The sequence below is a fragment of the Numenius arquata genome, chromosome 8 (assembly GCF_964106895.1).
Source record: "Numenius arquata chromosome 8, bNumArq3.hap1.1, whole genome shotgun sequence".
Lineage (NCBI taxonomy): Eukaryota > Metazoa > Chordata > Aves > Charadriiformes > Scolopacidae > Numenius > Numenius arquata.
Genome location: NC_133583.1, coordinates 13,536,066 through 13,556,844, shown reverse-complemented (window position 1 = coordinate 13,556,844; position 20,779 = coordinate 13,536,066). Strand labels below are relative to the sequence as shown.

General features: G+C 63.9%; 1 protein-coding gene across 1 annotated transcript in view; it reads left to right on the top strand.

Annotated features, from left to right (window-relative positions):
* COL7A1 (collagen type VII alpha 1 chain) overlaps positions 1-20,171 on the top strand; it is a 41,764-nt gene extending 21,593 nt beyond the window's left edge. Inside the window, 87 exon segments of the mRNA XM_074151684.1 lie at positions 291-326; positions 401-454; positions 677-745; positions 838-951; positions 1,258-1,284; positions 1,431-1,484; positions 1,597-1,659; positions 1,788-1,847; positions 1,998-2,033; positions 2,170-2,214; positions 2,415-2,450; positions 2,571-2,615; positions 2,737-2,772; positions 2,853-2,879; positions 2,980-3,009; positions 3,217-3,288; positions 3,391-3,450; positions 3,587-3,622; positions 3,822-3,902; positions 4,047-4,082; positions 4,182-4,226; positions 4,326-4,397; positions 4,550-4,594; positions 4,701-4,727; positions 4,811-4,852; positions 5,512-5,592; positions 5,753-5,788; positions 5,888-5,923; positions 6,009-6,089; positions 6,238-6,273; positions 6,497-6,568; positions 6,792-6,836; positions 7,024-7,059; positions 7,218-7,253; positions 7,355-7,459; positions 7,614-7,649; positions 7,793-7,828; positions 8,000-8,047; positions 8,168-8,203; positions 8,381-8,512; positions 8,680-8,889; positions 8,983-9,018; positions 9,207-9,251; positions 9,421-9,492; positions 9,649-9,693; positions 9,852-9,914; positions 9,997-10,041; positions 10,336-10,371; positions 10,595-10,630; positions 10,783-10,827; positions 11,051-11,083; positions 11,243-11,305; positions 11,396-11,431; positions 11,537-11,617; positions 11,717-11,785; positions 11,905-11,940; positions 12,077-12,118; positions 12,266-12,310; positions 12,460-12,504; positions 12,628-12,663; positions 12,798-12,857; positions 12,997-13,122; positions 13,258-13,329; positions 13,568-13,603; positions 13,837-13,896; positions 14,069-14,113; positions 14,184-14,219; positions 14,333-14,368; positions 14,457-14,513; positions 14,898-14,969; positions 15,228-15,299; positions 15,388-15,423; positions 15,506-15,586; positions 15,676-15,729; positions 15,963-16,016; positions 16,093-16,155; positions 16,304-16,366; positions 16,654-16,770; positions 17,124-17,201; positions 17,282-17,335; positions 17,545-17,593; positions 17,674-17,721; positions 18,158-18,247; positions 18,604-18,687; positions 18,988-19,107; positions 19,800-19,979; positions 20,122-20,171. Of these exon segments, the coding sequence (XP_074007785.1) occupies positions 291-326; positions 401-454; positions 677-745; positions 838-951; positions 1,258-1,284; positions 1,431-1,484; positions 1,597-1,659; positions 1,788-1,847; positions 1,998-2,033; positions 2,170-2,214; positions 2,415-2,450; positions 2,571-2,615; positions 2,737-2,772; positions 2,853-2,879; positions 2,980-3,009; positions 3,217-3,288; positions 3,391-3,450; positions 3,587-3,622; positions 3,822-3,902; positions 4,047-4,082; positions 4,182-4,226; positions 4,326-4,397; positions 4,550-4,594; positions 4,701-4,727; positions 4,811-4,852; positions 5,512-5,592; positions 5,753-5,788; positions 5,888-5,923; positions 6,009-6,089; positions 6,238-6,273; positions 6,497-6,568; positions 6,792-6,836; positions 7,024-7,059; positions 7,218-7,253; positions 7,355-7,459; positions 7,614-7,649; positions 7,793-7,828; positions 8,000-8,047; positions 8,168-8,203; positions 8,381-8,512; positions 8,680-8,889; positions 8,983-9,018; positions 9,207-9,251; positions 9,421-9,492; positions 9,649-9,693; positions 9,852-9,914; positions 9,997-10,041; positions 10,336-10,371; positions 10,595-10,630; positions 10,783-10,827; positions 11,051-11,083; positions 11,243-11,305; positions 11,396-11,431; positions 11,537-11,617; positions 11,717-11,785; positions 11,905-11,940; positions 12,077-12,118; positions 12,266-12,310; positions 12,460-12,504; positions 12,628-12,663; positions 12,798-12,857; positions 12,997-13,122; positions 13,258-13,329; positions 13,568-13,603; positions 13,837-13,896; positions 14,069-14,113; positions 14,184-14,219; positions 14,333-14,368; positions 14,457-14,513; positions 14,898-14,969; positions 15,228-15,299; positions 15,388-15,423; positions 15,506-15,586; positions 15,676-15,729; positions 15,963-16,016; positions 16,093-16,155; positions 16,304-16,366; positions 16,654-16,770; positions 17,124-17,201; positions 17,282-17,335; positions 17,545-17,593; positions 17,674-17,721; positions 18,158-18,247; positions 18,604-18,687; positions 18,988-19,107; positions 19,800-19,979; positions 20,122-20,171 (5,112 nt within the window).
* Positions 20,172-20,779: the final 608 nt, after the last annotated feature.

Below are 20,779 nucleotides of genomic sequence, written 5' to 3'. Positions count from 1 at the left end.
TGCGTAGTGGGCTTTTCCCATCACCCTGTCTGCTCCCTGAGCTGGCCTCTGCCTACTCTTTCCCTGTGCTGAGTGTCTCCATAGCTGGCAGGGTCACCGCTGTCCCTGTGTGTGTCCCAGGCCAAGTGTGCTGGGAAGGGATTGTCCACCCCTGCCTTATCTGGAGCCCCTATCCCATCCCATCCCATCCCATCCCATCCCATCCCATCCCATCCCATCCCATCCCATCCCATCCCTGCTCCCCTGGCTGGCAGGGACACACATTCACCTCCTGAGCTGTTGTTTTTCAGGGCATCCAGGGCATCCCTGGCCCCCGAGGGGATCCTGTGAGTATGGCACCACCCCTCCTCAACCCCACTACCCTCCCTTTCCCCCCCTCACATTCATCCTTCCTTTCCAGGGCACACGGGGGCCGATGGGGCTTTCTGGCCCAAAGGGGGAGAAGGGCGAGCCGGTAGGTGATGGGCATGGGGCTGCCCCATGGGGGTCCCTGGGGAACAGTGGGGACCCTGCTGGGCACATATCAGCCCCTGGCATCTCCTGGTACTTGGTGTCTGGGTGACTCCAGGGTCACCCTGTCTCCCTGCCGGGCTCATGGCACTGTGGCCCCCGTCCTGCACTGGGGACATAACTGGGCACATGGGGACACTGATTTTTCCTCCCCCTCCTCATTCAGGGAGAGCCCAGGGTGATCGTGGATGGAGGACAGGGGCTGCCAGGCAGGAAAGGGGAGCCGGGCACACCGGTAGGTACGGGGGTCATGATACCAAGGGGTCTCCTGCCACCACCCCCAGCCCATGCCACAGGCCCAGCTAATGGAGCATCTCTGTCCTCCAGGGCATCCCTGGCCCTCCTGGTAGCCCTGGCCCACGGGGGCCCTTTGGTGATCCAGGCCCCCCAGGTCCGCTTGGACCTGTGGGGCCACCGGGACCTCCAGGAGAGTTTGTGAAGGTACGTTCCCCCCAGTGCTGTGTGGGGACAGCTGGGGGGATGCGTGGACAAACGGATGGAGGAGCAGCCAGCAGCTTGAAGCTGCTCCCCCATTCACTCCTCCTGGTCCTGCTCATGGGTTGTGCCCCCCACCGGTGCTGCCCATGCACACATACACACGCATAGGCTGTTGCTGGCATGGGGAGAGGCACGTGGCATGCACGTGCTCTGATACCACTGATGATGGGCTCTATCTAGCATGTTCCCCTGCCGTTCGAGGGGGACATGGAAAGACCTGCCCTTACTTGCTATTTTTTGCCCTCGCAGGGTGAGAAGGGTGACCGAGGGGAAAGGGTGAGTGGCTCCATGTTTCCCTGGCTTCTCTGCCCTCCTGGACAGAGGTCCCATGGGTGCCTGAGGGCACTGCAGCACCCCCAGGGTGCTGGGAAGGACTGAGCCCTCCAGGGCCATCACACAGGAGCTGACCCCTGTCTCTGCAGGGCCCCCCTGGACTTGTGGATGGGGCAGTGCCTCGAGGGGAGCCCGGCCCCCCGGTGAGTTGAGCTCCTAGGGCAGCGGGGATGGCAGAGGGGAGGAGGGCCGTGGCAGCCATGTGTCCCTGGGGCTGAGCTGCATCCCCAGGGGCTGAGCTGTGCTCTCTTGCAGGGGCTACCTGGTGACCCTGGGCCCCGGGGACCTGCTGGGCCCCCCGGCCTGAAGGGAGAAAAGGTAAGAGGGTGGTGGGGATGTTCCATACTGGGGCTGGAACCTGCACCACTCTCCAGCTGGGATGCCTGTCCCCATCTCATGGGCATCGCCATCTCACGGGCATGGCTATCGCCTTTCCTCATCCCCAGGGTGATAGCAAAGAAGGTTTCCCAGGGCCACCCGGCCGCCCCGGGGACCCAGGAGACCGGGTGAGTTTCCCAAGAGAAGGTAAGGTGGGCAGAAGCTGGCACCGCCAGCGAGCCGAGCCCTGAGGACACCCTGGAGGGCCCCCACTCTGGACAGCCTAGGCATTTTCTGTGCCATGCTGAAGGTGACATCTTCTCCATCCTCCTTTGCAGGGCCCTCGGGGGCCACCGGGGGAGCAGGGCAGGAAGGTGAGTGGCACGGGGACCAAAGGGATGCTCTCGCCCTGCCTTTGGCAGGGTGAAAAGGGGTCTGGGTGCCGTGGCAGGATTCATGCCATCCCCAATGGGTCCTTCTGCCCCTGACCCCATCTTCCTCCTGTGCCAGGGAGACCGTGGGGCACCAGGTGAGCTGGGAGACACAGGAGAGAAGGTGAGATGGCGCCGGAGGGGGACCATGCCATTCGGCAGCATCAGTGGGTCGTCATGTCCCTGTGGCCCAGTGGTGGCTGTGTCCAGGGGTCACTGTCAGAGCCCAGTGGTCATGGATGGGATTTGGGGCTCTGGGGCAGGGTGCAGTGTGGTGTGGAGGGAAGAATGCTCCCTGAAACTCTCCTCTGCTTTGTTCTACAGGGGGACCGCGGCGTGCCAGGCCCTGAGGGCGAGAAGGTAGGTGGGCTGGGTTGGCCGTGGCCATGCCGGGGTGATGCCTGCCCTGCCCTGGAGCAGCTGCCCCGGCACAGGGTGGGAGGATGCCCCTGACACTTTTCTCTTCCTCCCCTCCTGCAGGGTGAGGCGGGAGCCCCGGGGCGCCCGGGGCCATCGGGCAGAGAGGTGAGTCAGGGCAGTGGCTGCAGTGCTGCGGACCCTGCACCCCGGGAGCAGGGGTCTGCCGTGCCCTGGGTGCATGTCCCCAGGCACCACCAGCCCCCTGACGTCGCTTGTCTCGCCACAGGGAGCTCCGGGACCGGCCGGCCCCCGGGGGGAGAAGGTGAGGCTGAAGAGGGATTCCAGTGGGCTGGTGGGGGGCTGCCAGGGAAGGGGCCTGCAATGACACCCATCTCTCTGCAGGGTGATCCGGGACCACCTGGCAAGCCGGTAAGTGATGCTGCCTGGCAGGTCCATCTCTGCCTGCCCCATCCCCAGGACAGGGAGCTATGGGCAGTGCCCAGCATGGTCTCCTCTTCTTCTCCCCCAGGCTCCCAGCGTGGCTGGTGTTGGAGAGAAGGTAACCCTGCTCTGGCCATGCCCCCTGGCCCCTTGCTGGCACCCCCTGGGGCATGGCCATGGGCTGGGGAGGGGGGACAACACAGCTGGGCATCAACATGAGGGGATGCCTGTGCTGGTCCCCAGGCCTGGCTGTCCCCAGCTGTGGCAGAGGGAAGGTGGGATGGCTTAGGGTGGGGGGGTGATGGTGCCATTTCGTCTGCTCCAGGGTGAGAGAGGCTTCCCAGGGCCAGAGGGACCTCCTGGCCCCAAGGGCGATGTGGGAGATAAAGGTGCCCGTGTGAGTATTGCCAGGGACAGGGGGTACAGGGGGTATGGCACAACCCCGCCTGGGTTCACGGTGCCCATGCTGTTTCTCCAAGCTGTGTACCTTCATGTCTAGGGTGCCCCTGGCCTGAGCATTCCAGGACCGGCTGGTCCCAAAGGCGAGCAGGGTGACCGGGTGAGTCTGGGTGTGCCCTGGGCCTGGGGCTGGCCAGACTCTGTCCTGGGGGCACCGGATAGTGGCCCTGGTACCTTCCCTGGTACAGGGACACCCCAGACCCTGGTGACACGTTCTCTTCCTCTCCAACAACCAGGGTATCGTTGGCCTCACGGGCAGGAGCGGCCCAAAGGTAATGTCACTGCAGGAGGCATTACCCCTCCATCTGTCTGTCCTTCTGTCCATCCATCCAGTGGGCTCTGGAGGGTCTGTCCCTGTGGGCTGTGCTGCGATGCCATTCTGGGGAATGGAGGGTGCCGTGCTGAGCCCCTTCTCCCCCCAGCAGCCCCCACGCTGCCCTGACTCATTGCCCCTTTCCTCCCCCCACCTAGGGCGACCCAGGGGAGCCGGGTGAGAAGGGGGAGCCGGGCCGAGCAGGCACCCCAGGGCAGACTGGGCTGCGCGGCAAGGAGGTAACATGGGGCGAGGGGGGCAATGGGACTGAGGTCCCTGGGGCACCATGGCCCCAAGGAGGTGATGGGTTGGTGGGGAGCAGGGAGACGCTGGTGACCTGTGCTTTTGTCCCCCTGGCTGGTGCTCACTGACCTGTGCCGCAGGGAGAGCGTGGAGAGAAGGGTGATGAAGGCACCCCGGTAAGTGAGGGCCCCCCGGGACCACTGTTCCCCTCCTTATTGGGGATGCACTGATGCACTGGGGATGGGCCAATGCACTCACTCCCTCTCTCCCCACAGGGCGAAGCGGGTCTACCTGGCAAACCTGGAGAGAGGGGTCCCCGGGTAAGTGTGGGGCTGGCGGGCACACTGGGGTAGGTGAGATGCCCCGTGGCCTCAGGGTGGCTCCTGCTAATGCCCACCCTCCCTCTACCCTTCACTCAGGGTCTCCCTGGCTACCGCGGCCCCCCTGGGGAGAAGGGTGACTCAGGGGACCCAGGTCCCGAAGGCAGGAATGTGAGTACCACCTTGTATGCGCCCACTGCCCTGTGGGCACCCACCACCCCATTGCCCTGCACCCACCCTTACCCCAGGGGTACCCTCTACTCCACGGGACCCACCACCCTATGTGTCCCGTCCTGCCCTCACCCCATCCCTTTTTCCCACAGGGCAGCCCCGGAGCACAAGGCAGCAAGGGTGACCGTGGGGAGCCGGTGAGTGATGTGGGGCCACATGCCTGGCCCCCGCCCCGGAGCCAGCCCTGGCCTCCCCAGGGCCATGCTAGCTCCCCTTAACGCACTTCTCTTGCCCTTCTTTCAGGGGCCTCCCGGACCCCCAGGACGAACTGTAAGCTCTGCCCCCACCCCTCTCCCTGCCCACGGGCTGGTGCCCAGCCCTGTGTGCTCTGACAGCCCCTCTCTGCTCCACAGGTTGACGTGGGGCTCGGAGGAGGCGGAGAGAAGGGTGAGAAGGTAATGAGTGGGTCCCCTGGGATGCTGGTGGTGGGATTCCCTGTGCTGTCCCTTGCTGGGCTCTGCCCATGCACTGGGATCCTGGTGCACCAAGCCCTCCCTGCCCAAAACAGCCCCTGCCAGGTGGAAATGACACACACCACGGCTGAGAGCCATGTGGGATAGGGGAGCACATGGGAACCAGGGGGACACGTGGGCTGATGCTCCTGCCCAGTGCAGGGAGCAGGATGCCAGGGTAGGAGATCCCTGTAGGGCTGAGGTCCTCGAAGGACCCAGCATGCTCATGGCTCCCCAGCCCTGCAGGGATCCCACAGCAGTACCTTGCGCTCTGGGGGTTCTGCTTTTACAAGCCAGCTCAGGCTTGGGGCACTTTTGGCCATGGGCTGTGCTCTGTGCTGGATGGCATTGTGATCCCCAGCTGTGGCTCAGCTGGCTCCTGGCGCAGCAGTGCTGCTTGTTGCATTCTTCTGCGAGCACTATCTGGCTACCTGGGAGCTGCATTGAGCCCAGCAACCTCTTTTTTTCAGCCTGTGCCTCTATTTTGAGACCTTTGCTATTATCCTGCCCTTAAACCTTGCAGCATAAGCAGAGATGCTCAGCGTGGGCTCTGGCACGGGCGTTTAGCAGTACCTTCTAACCGCAGTGCCTTTCCCTGGCAGGGGGACCCTGGGGACCCTGGTGAGGATGGCACGAAGGGTGCCCGAGGTGATGCTGGCTCCCCTGGCCTGCCTGGAGAGAGGGTAAGTGCCGGGTGTCTGGTGTGGGGGGCAGTGGGACAGCAAGAAAGGCTATGTTCTGCAGGAGAGCTGAGGGTCCTAGTGTGCAAGGATGATGGGCGAGCACCCAGGACCCCCTCCTTTTCCCCCATGCCCCACTGCTGAGTGTGTCTCTCTCTTGCAGGGTGTGGAGGGCCCCCGCGGCCCCCCCGGTGCACGGGTGAGTGCCCCCTTCCCCACGGGAGTCTGAGTGGGAGGTCTGCATCCTGCTTGGCTCCTGTTCAAGGAGGACAATGCTCACTTCTCTTCTCACTCACAGGGTGACCGTGGGGACCGAGGCCTGCCGGGAGAGAAGGTGAGGGGGCTGGGGACTAGAGGCTGCCCTATGGCACCCCTGTCCTGCCTCACGGCTCCAGTCCTCCTGCCCTGCTCTCTTACAGGGGGACCGTGGCCCACCAGGACTGGATGGCCGCAATGGGCTGGAAGGCAAACCCGGGCCCCCGGGCCCCACCGGGCTGCGGGTGAGCTTGGTGGGGGCTGCAGGACAGAGGGGCAATGGGGGGAGAAGAGCATCTCCCCCCAGACACCCTCTGCTCTGGGTTGGGGATGCTCATGGGGTCCTGTGACAGAGTGGGGATGTCCCTGTTCTCACCTCCTCCTTGTCTGCAGGGGGACCCGGGGAAGCAGGGGGACCCTGGCCGGGATGTAAGTACCTCTGTAGGGGGCGGATTTGGCTTCAGCTCCTGCTGGGGCCGTTGCACTTGCACAGGACCGACATCCCGTCTCACACTGCTTGGTCCGGGGCAGTGCAGCGGGACTGTCCCCTGTCCTCAGCAGGGTGCCACTGACTCGGTCCTTTCTCCCAGATCCAGCTGAAGGACACAGGTGCCCTGCCACCCTGTGCTCCTCCCATGTTCTTTCCCCACAGGGGCTGCCTGGGCTGCGTGGGGAGCAGGGACCACCTGGCTCTGTGGGACCCCTGGGACCACCCGGCGTCCCCGTAAGTACCAGCCACCCTGTGCCCTGGGTGCCCAAGGGCATCCTGCCCTTGCTCTCTGCAGGGTCTGCAGATACCCTGCCCTGGATCCATCTGCTGGGACTCATCCTGTGCCCAGCTCCCCCTTCCCTGCACCTTGGGGTCACAGGGGAGCCCAGGGACCCCTGGGTACTGGTGCTGGGGAGAGGACCAGGGAGCCTCTCTCACTGCTTCTGCTTCATCACAGGGCAAACCTGGTGATGATGGCAAACCCGGCCTCAATGGCAAGAATGTGAGTAGGAGGAGCGGGTCTTGGCTTTGGGGATCACCCGGGGGTCCTGAGGGCCAGTGATCCCAGTACAGCATAAAGGCGAGGGGGGAGTGTGGCAAAGCTCTGAGCCATGCCCCTGGTGCCTGTCCCCATCCCATGTGCTGCCCGTGCTGGGGTGTCGGTGCTGACTGGTGGCCTGTGTCCCCAGGGAGAAGATGGGACGCCAGGAGAAGATGGGAGAAAGGTAACGAGCTGAATCCCCAGTTGTCCCTCTGAAGTCTTTGCATGGTCCTCACATGGTCCCCACATGTCCAGTGGCTCCTCCCTGCCTGGGTCCAGGAGCATCATCCAGGGGCATGTGGATGGAGCAGCATCCCTGTAACTCCTTTCTCTCCTGGTTAGGGAGACAAAGGTGATGCGGGACCCCCTGGCAGAGATGTGAGTACCTCCCCGCAGAGCAGCGTGGTGCTGGGTACATGCCCCCTCTGGGGACAGACCTGGGCACGCACATCCTGAGAGTGACACTTCTCTCTTGGCAGGGCCACAGTGGTGCCAAGGGTGAGCAGGGGGACAGAGGTCTTCCAGGTCCCCTCGGCCCCCCTGGCCTCCCCGGCGTCCCAGGGCAGGTTGGCCCCCCAGGTCAGGTGCGTAGTCCTTGAGCCCACAGTGCCACCCAGCACCAGACCCTGGAGTCCAGGCTGCCATGGGGCAGGCAGGACCCCTGCCTATGGTTCCCTCAGGACACTGCCCCATGTCAATGGGTGCTGGGTGCCATCGTGTCCCCTCTGTGTCTTCCAGGGCTCACCGGGTCTCCGTGGGGTGGCTGGACCGAAGGTAGGTGTGCTCCTGCCCCCCAAGCCCTCCAAGGCAAAGGTCTGGGGGACCCTGTGCCAGAGGTGGAAGGTCTGGACACTGGCGCTGGAGTCGGTGCTGGGCAGCCTTGCTCTGCCCCTCTTGACACTTTTGCTGTGTTTTAGGGGGATCCGGGGGAGCCTGGACTGCGAGGAGAGCCGGTGAGTACCCAGCACCAAGCGTGACAAGCTGCGACAACCCCAGGGTGGTGGCAACTGCAGCCCCTACCCAGGCAGCACCAGCAGTGTTAACTCTGAAACCTACTTAGGACAGCTCACCCCACCTACCGCACCTCTGTACGTCTTTCATTCCTTCTTTCTCTGCAAACCTAGGGGCGACCTGGCAACCCTGGAGCACGTGGAGACCCTGGGACTGCAGTGGTGAGTCCCCCGTGATCTGCTGGGCTGGGACATCAGTGCCGGGGGACAGAGGACCCTCCGCAGCCCCCACGGTGGCAGCAGGCCAACACCTGCTTTGTTTTTAATGTCTTTTTATTGCAGAACATTGAACGTAGCCTGGAAGCTCTTGGCATCAAGGTACGTAGTCCTTGGCTGTTGGGCTGGGGTCTGTTCCTGCCGCACAGCAGCAGGAAAGGGGGACACGGGAGGTGGTGGGAGATGTGAGCAACATGGGATGGGTTGGTGGGGCCGTCGGGTACTACTGTGGCTGGGTTGCACTGACCCCCTGACTGGTGCCTCCTTCCTCCCTCCCAGATTTCATCCCTGAAGGAGCTCACGGGTGCCTATGACGGGAGCTCGGACTCATTTCTGCCGGTGTCCGAGCGGCTGCGGGGCCAAAAGGGCAGCCGGGGTGAGCCAGGAGAGAGGGGACCTCCAGGCCGAGAGGTGAGAGGAGCTGGGCGTGAAGCCATGCCCAAACACATTGCCCTGCTGTCACCCTATCCAGGCTGGCTGGGGGGGCCATGCAGCCGGCTCAGCCCAGGGATGCTCTGGGAGGACTGACAGCCCACGGCGCAGGGCTGGCTCTGGCAGCACGGCGTTATGTTTTGCAGGGCTCCTTAGGCTTCCCTGGTGAACGAGGACCCAAAGGTGACAAAGGGGACCCAGGTGCCCCTGGCCCCCAGGGCCCCACAGGCCGTGCTGTGGGTGAGCGGGGTCCCGAGGGGCCGTCTGGGCAGCCGGGGGAGCCTGGCAAGCCAGGAATCCCTGGCGTGCCAGGACGGGCCGGGGAGCTGGGGGAGGCCGGGCGGCCCGGCGAGAAGGTGAGTGTGTGCGGAGGCATGGGGTGAGGGCTGGGGGACCTGGTCCAGGGGCTTGGGGACAGCCCTGTGATGGCCACCACGTTGTTTTCCCAGGGCGACCGGGGTGAGAAGGGTGACCGGGGTGAACAGGTGAGCTGGGATGGGGACATGGTCCCCTCTGCCCGCCCCGTGCTGTGTACCTCTTGGAGGGACAGGGGGCTCTCTGGGGGACGGAGGATGCCCTATGGGGGCCAGGAGTGGCCATACCAGGATGGCTCTGCTCCCCCTGTACCTTGCTGTCCCTTTGATACTCGACCTATTTTTCTCCCCCCAACCAGGGCAGAGACGGTTTGCCTGGCCCCCAAGGCCCCCCAGGGCCCAAGGTAGGTGATGGCTGCTGCTTGGGACCATCCCCAAGGGGTGGCAGCCTGCACCTCTGGGGATGGGTGGCCACATCCAGTCCCCTGGCATAGGGGCTCGAGGAGGGCTGTGCCCCTGGGGGATCTTCCTGTGGTCCTCTGGGTGCTGTCCCTGACTGTGCCCTGCCCGCAGGCAGACGTGGTGGAGGGCAGCCTGATGGGCTTCCCAGGCGAGCGCGGCCCCGCTGGACCCAAGGGAGCGAAGGTGCGTGTCTGGGGAGAAAGGAGTGGGGTGGCCAAGGCAACCGAGCTGGGGTCAATGTGAAGAGCTGGACTGGGACTGAGGGTGGTGTTAGGGTGAGCATCCCCAGGGGGGGCAGGGCAGCAAGGGCTGATGGCATCTGTCTTCTCACCAACACAGGGCGAGCCTGGAGCCGAGGGCGAGCGGGGACCCAAAGGAGATAAGGTCTGTGGTCGTAAGTCTCCTGCTACTGATAGGGCAGCCATATGGAGCCCCAGGCAGGGGCACTGCTGGGGGCACCCCTCTTTGGGTGTCAGCAGACCCCGGGGGGTGACAGAAAGGTCCCTGCCTGTCCTACGACCCTATTCCTGTCCTCACTGCAGGGTGAAGGTGGCCCGCGGGGCGAGCGAGGGGATCCTGGTGAGAAGGGCAGGGACGGTGCCCCGGTGAGTACCACACTGTCCCCACAACTTGGCGCTGACCCTGTCCCCCGCCTGGCCCTGACCCCAGCCCCATCTCTTGCTCCAGGGCCTCCCGGGTGAGAGAGGGCTGGCTGGCCCCGAGGGGAAGCCGGTGAGTGGGGACATGGTGGGGGGATGCACACTGGGGTGCGGGCAAGGTCCTGTGGTCCCATACCAGCCACCACCAGCACCAGCAGGTGCATTCACATCTTGTTCACCTCCTTTCCCTCTGTGCAGGGTCTCCAGGGCTTTAGGGAACCTCCTGGCCCACCCCCACCTCCCTCCTTAAATACCTTGGGCTGGATACCACACACCAGGAATGGGGGGCATCCCTGGGGGGCAGGCAGGGCTGCTTGGGGGTGGCAGGCTCCCGCTCGCCTGCTCGCTCTGACATAGTTCTTTGCAGGGCTTGCCAGGCTTCCCCGGCGTGCTGGGACGCCCGGTAGGTGTCTGTGTGCCCCCCATGTCACTCTGCCACCTGCCGCTTGCTGGGTGGGTGCTTGGCCCCAGGCGTCTTGCCAGGAGCTGGCCAGGCTTGTCCTCACTTGGTGTGGGTGCTTACCAGAGCTGCTGGCACTGTCTGGGTCTCCTCTCCCAGGGGAAACACCATGCACCCACCAGGGAAAACCCATCCCTGCAGTGACCCGATCTCTTCCTCCTTTCAGGGCAGCCAGGGAGACCCAGGACCCCCAGGACCTCCGGTAAGGAGTGCTGGGACTGTCATGCAAAGGGGACATCAGCCAGGGCAGGGAGTGGGTGGGCAGTACTGGGACTGTGCTGCCCTGCTGCCCCATCCCTGTCCTGTGCCACCAGCAAGCACCACCTCAACATAGTGTCCCCTTGTCCCCTGCAGGGCAGCGCTGGCCCACCAGGGACCCAGGGCCCAGCTGGGACCAAGGTATGGCATCGGCATCACTACTTGTCACCTGGTAGATGAAAGTGGTGCCTTGCCAGGTTTGGAAGGGCCACATTTCAGGACATTTTGGGCTGGAGGGAGGGACATTTCAGGCTGGCTTCACTCCTGGATCCAGCCAGCCCCATGGCAGGCGCGGTGACGTGGCCGTGGCTGTGATGGCTGGTGGGTTGGGGTGGTGGGACTGACATGGGCATGCTCTTCGCAGGGTGATCCAGGGGAACCTGGCTCCGGCATCCGGGTGAGCACTCCTGCCCTCCCCACCAGCACCCACCTGGACCCCCAAAACCATTCACCTCCCCCCAAAGCTGGCCAGCCCACCCACCATGCACCTTTCTGTGGGGGCAGCCACGGTCCTGGCTGTGCCATCCCCTCTCTCATGTGGCTGTTTCCATTGCAGGGCTTGCCCGGTCCCCAGGGCAACATGGGGCTGCCCGGCCCTCCCGGTCCCCCTGGCCCAGGGGTAGGTATTTGCAGTCCCCTCCCAACCTGCCCCTTGGCCATTCCGGGTGCCTGGGCTGCCACTTGATTTCTGCTGATGTCTCCCTTGCAGGGCCCACCGGGTGTCCCCGGGCTGCCAGGACAAGTGGTGAGTGTATTGTCCCCTCTGCCCAGCTGCCATCAGTGTGGGCACTCTGGGCTGCTTGCGGGGCTGTGGACCCCCATGCCCCAGCCCCGTTCTTACTGCCTGCAGGGGGAGAGCGGGAAGCCGGGTGTGCCGGGCAGGGACGGCGTTCCAGGGAAGGATGGTGAAGCAGGGATGCCTGGGAAGATGGTACGTTGCTTCTCACCCCGACCGATCCCAGCTGCAGTCCCATGGGGCTCAGCCTGGGATGTCTGCAGCTGAGGCTGAGGGCTGTGCTGCTTTTACCAGGGTGTGCCGGGACCTTCGGGCCCTGCTGGTCCCAAGGGAGAGCCAGGGGATGCCGGAGCACCGGGGCAGGTTAGTGCAGAGCTGCCTCCGCAGTGGCCGGCAGCTTCCCCAGTGTTCCTGGGCTGGGATGAGGGGTAGCATCACCATACAGCCCTGCTCACCTATCCCCTTTCTCCTCTGTGCCCCAGGCCATTGCTGGCCCTCCCGGTGCCAAAGGCGAGAAGGTAAGGAGCCAGGGTGGGAGGCGGAGGGACACCCACCCCTGGTTGCTGCCGAAGCCACCAGGGCTGGGATGGGCAGGGGTCCACAGGGTGCTGGCACCTGCTGCTGGCATGTCTGAGCATCCACGTGTCACTGCAGGGTGAGCCGGCGCTGCTGGAGGGCGTGCTGCTGGGAGAGCCCGTGAGTTGGCCCCACTAACCCTGTCCCCCCTATTAACCTCATCACCCCCATTAACCTTATCCCCCCTACCACCACCCCCTGACTTCTGGAGGACAAGCCAGCCCTGTGGCCACCCCTCTTCCCTAACGCCACTCTCCCCCCTAGCAGGGCTCCAAAGGTGATCGAGGCTTGCCAGGCCCCAAGGGCGAGAAGGTGAGCACTGCTTGGGGGGCCGGTGGTGAGGGGGCCATGGTGGCCGTGAGCTCCCTGGCTGCCTGCTCATGGCAGGGGGGTCTGGCCACAGCTGCTCCCCACCATGCATCATGACATGCCATTGCTTTTTGCTTGTTTCCCCCTGCCAGGGGGAGGCAGGACGATTTGGGGAGCCAGGAGATCCTGGGGAAGATGTGAGTAGGAGGCACATGGGGACTGGGGGGTGGATGCTGGGGGCAGCGGATGCTGCTGGGAGTGGGACCTGTGCCCCTGCCACCCACTGTCCAGCCCTTTGCTGTGACTTGATGTCTTCACAGGGAGCCAAGGGATCGTCAGGAGCCAAAGGGGAGAAGGTAAGTGTCCCCTGGTCCCAGGGGTGTGGGTTGCTCTCCAGCTCTGGGGGGGCCACTGTAGGTGGCACAGTGCCCTCAGCACTCCCATACCTGCTAGCTGGGGGACACACTGTGTGCTCTCTGCCATCACACAGGGATCACCGGGTGTCGGTGTACGGGGACCACCAGGACAGGACGGGCCTCCAGGCTTGAAGGTAACCCCTGTCCCCATGTCACACTGGCTTTCACCATGCCCCCAGCACCTGGGTACTGCCCTGGCTTGGCTGGCTGAGGGAGAAGCATTCTCCCAAGGGACTGTTTTCACAGGCCCCATCTTTTTCTTCCCTGCTCCAGGGTGACATTGGCTTGCCAGGACCACCAGGACCCCCAGGCTTAGCAGGCATCGCTGGGACGCCAGGACAGCCTGGCCTGAGAGGGGACAGTGGGCAGCCTGGCCCCCCTGGTCCCCCGGGAGAGAGGGTAAATGCTATGGCCAGCGCTCGCTTTCACTGGTCTGGGTGACCCCAGACCCTTGGGCAGCACCATGGGGATCCCTGCAAGCCCCACCGACTCCTGGACATGGCCCCTGCCTGCTCACCAGTATTTCCCTGCCAGGGTTTGATCGGCTTTCCTGGGAGAGATGGCACATCTGGACCACCGGGACCTGCAGGGCCCCCAGGGCCAGCTGTGAGTACGGGGCTCTGGTGCCACAGTGTCCCTCGGGGGGGAAAGCTCTGCCCTGGCTGCCCCACCAGCTTGGGCAGGGTGATGGGGACCTACCCTGCTCCTTCCCAGCCCTGGGGCTGGGGGTTGCTGAGGGTTCTGACACAGGGTGGGAGCCGCTGTGGGAGCCCCAGGGATGCTTTGTGGGGTGCCCAGCATCACCTTCCTCCTGTGGCTTGCTCACCCCTCTCCTTTCTTTTAGGGCATACAAGGAGCCTCTGGCCTGAAGGGTGACAAGGTAAGACAGGGGACAGACCTATAGCATGAGGGGAGTGGGGCTGCTCATCTCATGGGGTATCCCTGCTGCAGCCACCCCTGGGTGATGCTGAAACCACTCTGGATGGTGGCACCCGGGAGCTTGCTCTGTGCCCGGCACCCAGGGCACTGGGGGGTCTGTGGGTGTCCCCTAGTGTGTGTGGAGGAGCAATGGGCAGCAAAGACAGGGATGAGCTCTTGCCTTCCCCTCGGCAGGGCGCTCCAGGAGCCGGGCTGCCAGGAGCTAGAGGCGAGCGTGGAGACCCAGGGCCACGGGTAGGTATCACCAGAGTTCCCCCCGCATCCCTCTCAGTGTCCTGGGGACAGGAAATCCCACGGTGCAACCTTGAAGGGACAGTGAGCCAGCACCACACCTGTCCCCAGGGTGGGGTGACAATGGGGGTGTCCCCATCCCAGAGTCCCTTTTCCTATCCCCTTCTTCTTGCAGGGTGAAGACGGGCGTCCAGGACCAGAAGGGGATCGTGGGCCGGCGGTAAATACCCCCCTTCTTGGCTGCACCCCCCAGCTGGGATCCTTCCTGACCACCCTTCTCTCTCCTACAGGGCTTGCCTGGGAACCGGGGGGAGCGCGGGGACAAGGTAAGGAACCCTGGGGGCTGGAGAGCCAGGGGATTGAACGATGCACCCCCAGGAATTGGGGTTCCCTGCGACACACATCCTTACAGCATCTCACCATCTTCTCTTCCTTGCAGGGAGATGTTGGGGCCCCGGGGCCCAAAGGAGACAAGGTGAGTCCCCGGGGCAGGGAGCAGCAGGAGGGTGGGCAGCAGCGTTGACCCTCCCACTCACACCCACCTCTCTCCTTTGGGTTTGTAGGGTGATACTGTGGTGGTGGAAGGGCCCATTGGAGCACGGGGCAACAAGGGGGAGCCGGTAAGAGCTGCCCCCATCCTCCCTGTCCCCCTCTGTGTTGTCCCCCTTGTCCTGAGGGGCGGGGGATTTCCTGTCCATTCCCCTCCCCAAGACCCTGCCTACCCTGCTCCCGGTGAAGAGCAGCTCTGAGCCCTATGGATTTGATCCTGCACCCCCTCTCCCAAGTGGCAGAGGACACCCCTCCCACATCTCCGCCTACCAGAAGAGCTGGAGGGGCTTCTCACTGCTGAGAGACCCTCCCTCACGGAGCATGTGGTCCCCTCTCCTTCAGTCACCCTACAGACCCCCATGTCCCTGCCCTGGGGCAATCTGTCCTCCCTACCCTGATGTGTGTCTGAGCGTCTCCCCATCCGCTGACCCCTCCCTGTGTTTCCCCCTTTGCAGGGAGAACGTGGTCTGAAGGGCACGGAAGGGGACAAGGGGGACAAGGGGGAGCAAGGCATACCTGGAGAGAAGGTATGGGCCTGGTGGAACTTGTGGGGGGCTGGGGGCTGCTGGGTTGGGGACCATAGAGGGCTGTTGATGGGGTGATGGGCAGAGGGACCAGGGCATGATGGCATCCCTGTGCCGCATGGGCAGCCTGACATGGTGTTTGGCACCTTGCTAAAGGGAGCTGCTGAAGCCGGCCTTAGAAGCTACTATGGCCACGCTGTGTCCATGCCATGGCCAGAGCTCTCCCTCTTCCCCTGTGTTGATCTGGGTTTCTGCTTACAGGGCGCGAGGGGCGAGCAAGGTGAGAAGGGCTCCACGGGCTTCCCTGGGGCACGCGGCCCTGGTGGGCAGAAGGTAAGAACCGGGGCACCCCCCACTGCTGGGGGCTGCTGGGGGCACTGTCCCTCTCACTGGCCCTAACTGATGCCTTTGCCTTCTCCAGGGAGAGGTTGGAGCGTCAGGAGAGCCTGGCGAGCCGGTGAGGAGCTGTGTCTCAGTGCCACTGCCACCCCTCTGTGGGGCAGGAGTGGACCCCCGTCACGCTGTGTGGTCTCCTGCAGGGTCAGCCTGGCCGTGATGGGATCCCCGGAGCCCGGGGAGAGAAGGGGGACACAGGACCCTTGGGCATGCGTGGCCCCAAGGTGGGTTGGCTCCTCTGTCTGCCAGTGCTCTCCTGGCCAGGACCCACACTGGCTCGGTGTGGCTCTGACTCCCCTCCTCATTCTCGCAGGGTGATCGAGGAATGAAAGGCGCCTGTGGCCTCGATGGGGACAAGGGTGAGAAGGTGAGTGGGTACATGCGGGGTGCCGCAGGAGCCCGGATGGTGCCTGGGGGCTGCAGTCCTTTGGATCCCCTCTGCCAGCCGGGAGGAGCAGGGAAATGGTTGAGGCTGGAGGCTCAAGGAAATGGTTGAGGCTCCGCAGCAGGGGCATGGGGTCCCCTCCTCTGCCCACAGCTCTGGGATGAGCACTGAGGGGTGCAGGACTGACTGCCCTGCCTCTCTTCTGCCTGCTGTAGGGACAACCAGGGATCCCGGGGCGCTCAGGGCTGCCGGGGAGGAAAGGCGAGCCGGTAAGCACCACACTGACACCGCGGTGGGATGGGAATGCGTGACTGGTGGCTGACAGACATCTGCTTTGTCCCCCAGGGAGAGCTGGGTCTGTCGGGACCACCGGGCATCCCTGGGAAGGAGGGGCTCATGGGACCCAAGGTAGGTCAGGGCGGTGCTGGGAAAAGCTGTGCTGGCACTTCAGCCACTCGGCTGGCTGCCTGTCCCCTGCTGCCTGTCCCCTGCTGCCTTCCCCAGCTGCCTGTCCCTGTCTGCCTGTCCCCGGCTGCCTGCTTCTTCCTCTTCACAGGGTGACCGGGGATTCGATGGGCAACAGGGAGCCAAAGGAGACCAGGGGGAGAAAGGAGACCGGGTGAGCAGACTGGAAAGGGACGGAATGTGTTGCACCACATTGCTTTTGCCAGCATCCGGCCTTGGTCAGAAGAACATCAGAGCCTGATGTTCCCGGAAGAGCGGTCCAGTGCTGCTCTAAATTACATTACTAAACTATAAGTGACAACAAATCCCCACTCTTCACAAGAAGGCACCGGTGCCAATGCTTTGGCAATGTTCAGCTGTGGGATTGGAGGATGCCCATGGCGCCTGCTCTGGGGCTGGGGGGCTCCCACACCCCCAGCCTCACCCTCTGCTCTCCCACAGGGCGCCCCAGGCATTATCGGTGGCCCCGGTCCCCGGGGTAGTGACGGGGCTCCTGGTCCCCCCGGGCCCCCAGGGAGCGTTGGCCCACGAGGTCCTGAGGGCATACAGGGACAGAAGGTGAGTGCCTGCCATGGGTTGCTGGTCCCCGTCCGGGCGTCATGAAGAAGGGAGGGCCCCCAGAGTGAGTGAGGAGTTGGTGGCATCAGGAGCCATGTCCCAGCTCTCTCCCTGCTCTGCCAGCTTGCTGGCTTAGAGGTCCTCCCTTGTGCCCCCCTGCCCAGTGGATGGGACCCTGGGGAGTTGGGAACCTGCTTGTCCTGTGGCTGGACTGGACCCGTCCCTGTCCCCACCCCCACCTGCACAGGCATCCCTGGGGTGCGGGGACAGGGAAAGCAGCACATGCATGGCTCCGGGGAGAGCAGAGAGGCTCCAGAGCCGCCAGCCAGATCCCAAGCGTGTGTCCTTTGCAGGGGGAGAGAGGACCCCCTGGGCAGTCGGTGCCAGGGGCTCGTGGTGTGCCTGGCATCCCCGGCGAGAGAGGAGAGCAGGTGGGTGACTGGGTGCCTGGCCCTGCCTGGGCGAGCCCCAGCTGGGGTCAGCCTCCCACCTCCCTTCTGCTTGTCCCTAGGGCAGTCCTGGCACACAGGGTCTCCGTGGGGAGAAGGGGGAGCCGGCCATGACGGTAAGGAGCTAGGGGGGAGACGGCTCAGGTTCATGGCACTCGGGTCGGCGGGGTGGGAAGAGATGCCAGATCTGTCCCACTGCTACTGATAGAGGGGCTTCCCCCACCTCCGGGCTCTTCTGGGGCCTGGGGAAAGGGTTTTTCTTCTTCTCTAACTGCACCATCCCCTGTTACGATGTGGGTCCTTCGCCCCTCCATGTGCCTGGCAGGAGGAGGAAATCCGCGCCTTCGTCAGACAGGAGATGAGCCAGCACTGTGGTGAGCATCCCCCACTGCTGCCCTGGGGCTGGGGGTCTGGCCCCCACTGCCCCTGACCCCCTGCCTCGTCTCTCCTGCAGCCTGTGGCGGCAACTTCCCTCGGCGCCTGGATTCACGTGAGCACTCAGGTTGTGACTCTCTCTTCCTACCCCCCCGCCCCACAAATGTGACACCAAAGGGGTCCTGGCACCCAGGTGTGCTGCTGTTTTTGGGAGTGCTGGAGGTGGCTGGGACCCTTTGGGACCTCCTCAGTCAGGGCCAGCATCAGCGGGGGACCATGTGCAGGAAGGAGGGATGGTGCATGGCAGAAGTCATGGCGCAGCAGGGATCTCCCAGGGGAAGCTGGCTCGGGATGGTGCCAATGGGGTCTGGGTGCTGCCAGGGTCTGCCCAGTCGAGAAGGGACCACGGGGACTGCGGCCCATCCATGCTTGAGTGTTGGAGCTGGGGCAGGCAGGCTTGCAGGGGCCAAGACTGGTGGAGGGGAGGGTGGGATGGAGGAGTGGGATGGAGGGATTCCAGTCCAAGGGGTGGACTGGAATGAGGTGGGTGCTTTCTCTCCAAGGAGGCTGGGGGGCTCAGGCCAGGAGCAGCCTCCACTCTGCCCAGGGAGGAGGAAGAATCGTCCGCCAGGAGAGGGAGCATGGCCAAACAGGTGATGGAGAGCTCAGGGGATATACAAGATCCGGCCCCATGGGCACGTGCCCCCCTGTACCCATCTTTATCCCCATCCTGCTGGGCTCCCAGTGGGCACTGTCTCACTGGACAGCAGCTCCTCCTGCCTGTCCCTCCTCTGGGAGACCCCAGCAGTCTTGGTCTGTGGTGCAGTAGGAGGGGCTGTCTGTAGGTCCCCCACCCCTGGCCATGTACCCAGCACACTGCAGCAGTGCCAGGGCAGTGCTGGGCTGCTCCACACCTGCAAGGGGTGGTTTCCCCCGGGAGACAGGGGGAAAGTGCCCAGGCCCCATCACCTCCTCCCTGATACTTGCGCTGTGTCCTTTCTTCTCACAGGGCTCTTCCCCACCCGCCCATTCCCTGCTGGCAGCGCTCATGAAGTCCCTGTGCTCAAGTTGTCACACACGGAGGAAGAGGAGGGTGAGTGTCATCTCTGTGCTTTTAGTCGTCGTCCCCCTTTTCCCCTGCTCCATGTGTGTGGCTGGTTACGTCCCGGAGCTCCGCTCGTAGGCACTGAGGAATAATCCATCAGTGGCTGTGCTGCCGGTCCCAGGAGGCTTTAATTAAAGAGTGGGGAGGGGAGAGGGTGTCAAGGAGTGTGTGTGTGTGCGTGCAGGCATGCAGATGTGTGTGCAGGCATGTGCAGAGCCGGGGCTGTGGCTGGGGGGAGCAGGATGGAGGGGGAGGCGAGGGCTGCTCACGCTCAGCGCTGTCTCCCAGGGCAGGACAGGCGGGTCATGCTCGACACCGATGACCTCGAGTACGAGAACATGTATGGGGATGACGAGGACTATGATGAGGTCCCAGAGATGGACAGCTCGGAGCAGCCCACGATGGGTGGTGAGCTTCCCTGCACCCACCTGGCACCAAGGATGGACCCAGTAGGGGCAACTGTGAAGCTGCCCAGGCTTTTCTGGGGTGATGCCTTCACATCCCATCTGGCAGTGGGTCCCCGCACCCACTGGGGTGATTTGGGATTTGCAGCCCTCTTGCTGGCATCCAGGTGGGGTGTATGTTCCCCATCCCAGCACTGTGCTGCCCATGCCATGCAGACCCTCATGCTCTGTCCCCCGACCAAAGCCGTAAGTGGCAGTGACAGGTGGTTTGCTGGGCTGGTGAGATCTGCTGCCCTAGCAGGTATCCTGTGCTCCTGGTCACCACAAGAGTGATCCCAAAGTCCCCAGGAGAGCAGGGAAGCCCTGGTGGCAGCAGCAGCATGCAGAGGGTCCCTCCTGTACCCTTCCAAGGGATACTGTGGCTGTCATGTCCCTGTGCCACCTCTCTCCCAGCTCTGTCTCCAGCCTTTGCTGGGAGCTTCCCCTTGTAGAAGGCTTGCCCAGAGAGTCTCCTGCCCTCACTCTCAGCTCTTGGGCAGGGCATGGAGATGTCCCCTCCAGCCAACCCTACCTGCACTCAGCTGGGAACCATTCCCTGCCTTCCCCTTCTGGGGTTTCTGCTTCTCTGCCAAGCAGATCTGGCTGCCTCCGCTGCCAGCTCCTGCCTGCCCTCACCACTGCCGTTTGCCCCCACAGCCGAGCCCTGCAGCCTGCCGCTGGATGAGGGGGACTGCCAGCGCTACACGCTGCGGTGGTACTACAACCAAAGAGTCACAGAGTGCCGGCCCTTTGTCTACAGCGGCTGCCGGGGCAACCTCAACCGCTTTGACAGCAAGGAGGAGTGTGAGCTGCACTGCGGGCAGCACTCAGGGACAGGTAGGCATGGCACAGCACGGCCACCGGCACTGGCAGGGCTGGCACCATCCCCACCTGGTGCTGTGGGCTCGGCTGACCCAGAGCCAGGGGGACAATGCTGTCCCCTGCCTCGGCTCTGACATCGCCTCACTTCTCTCTGCAGATGCCCGCGGCGTTGCCGGCAGCAAGGTGGGAGGGCAGCCGAAGGTGTAGGTGTGGGCAGTGTCCCAGCAGACAGGGCCACCTGGCAGTGGGGGGGCCTGGCTGCCACCCCAGCTGGGGCTGGGCTGCCTACAGTGGCAGGGGCAGCATGCCCACCAGCCCCCAGCAGGAACTTGGTGCTATTCTAACGTGTCTTATTGCTGCTCACGGGTTTTTCCTTTCATATCAGTTTTATTATCTGTTAAGGTGAAATTTTCATCAAATGGTAACACCCCCACCTCACCCCCCCTCCCCCAAAGCTCTTAACCCCCTTTCCCACCTGCAGGTTTCCTGGGCTGTTCCCAGTTTGATTTTTAACTTATTTGCTGCCAATGGGACAGCACTTGGCCCCATGCCCACTCTCCAGCTGCCTGGGAGTTGAGCTGGGACTTGGCATGGTTGCGCTCCCCTTCCGTCATCTAACACCCTCCTCCCCTTCCCTGCATCCACCACGGGTCCTCAAAATCTCCCCCTGCTCTCTGCCAGGGGTCACTGCCTGTATCCCTGGGCCAGGTGGTGCCTCCCTGTATGGCATCCCTCACCCCCTGGCATCCCTCACCCCCTGGCATCCCTCACCCCCTGTCCTGCAACCAGCTCCATCTGAATAAATTTCACCTTAA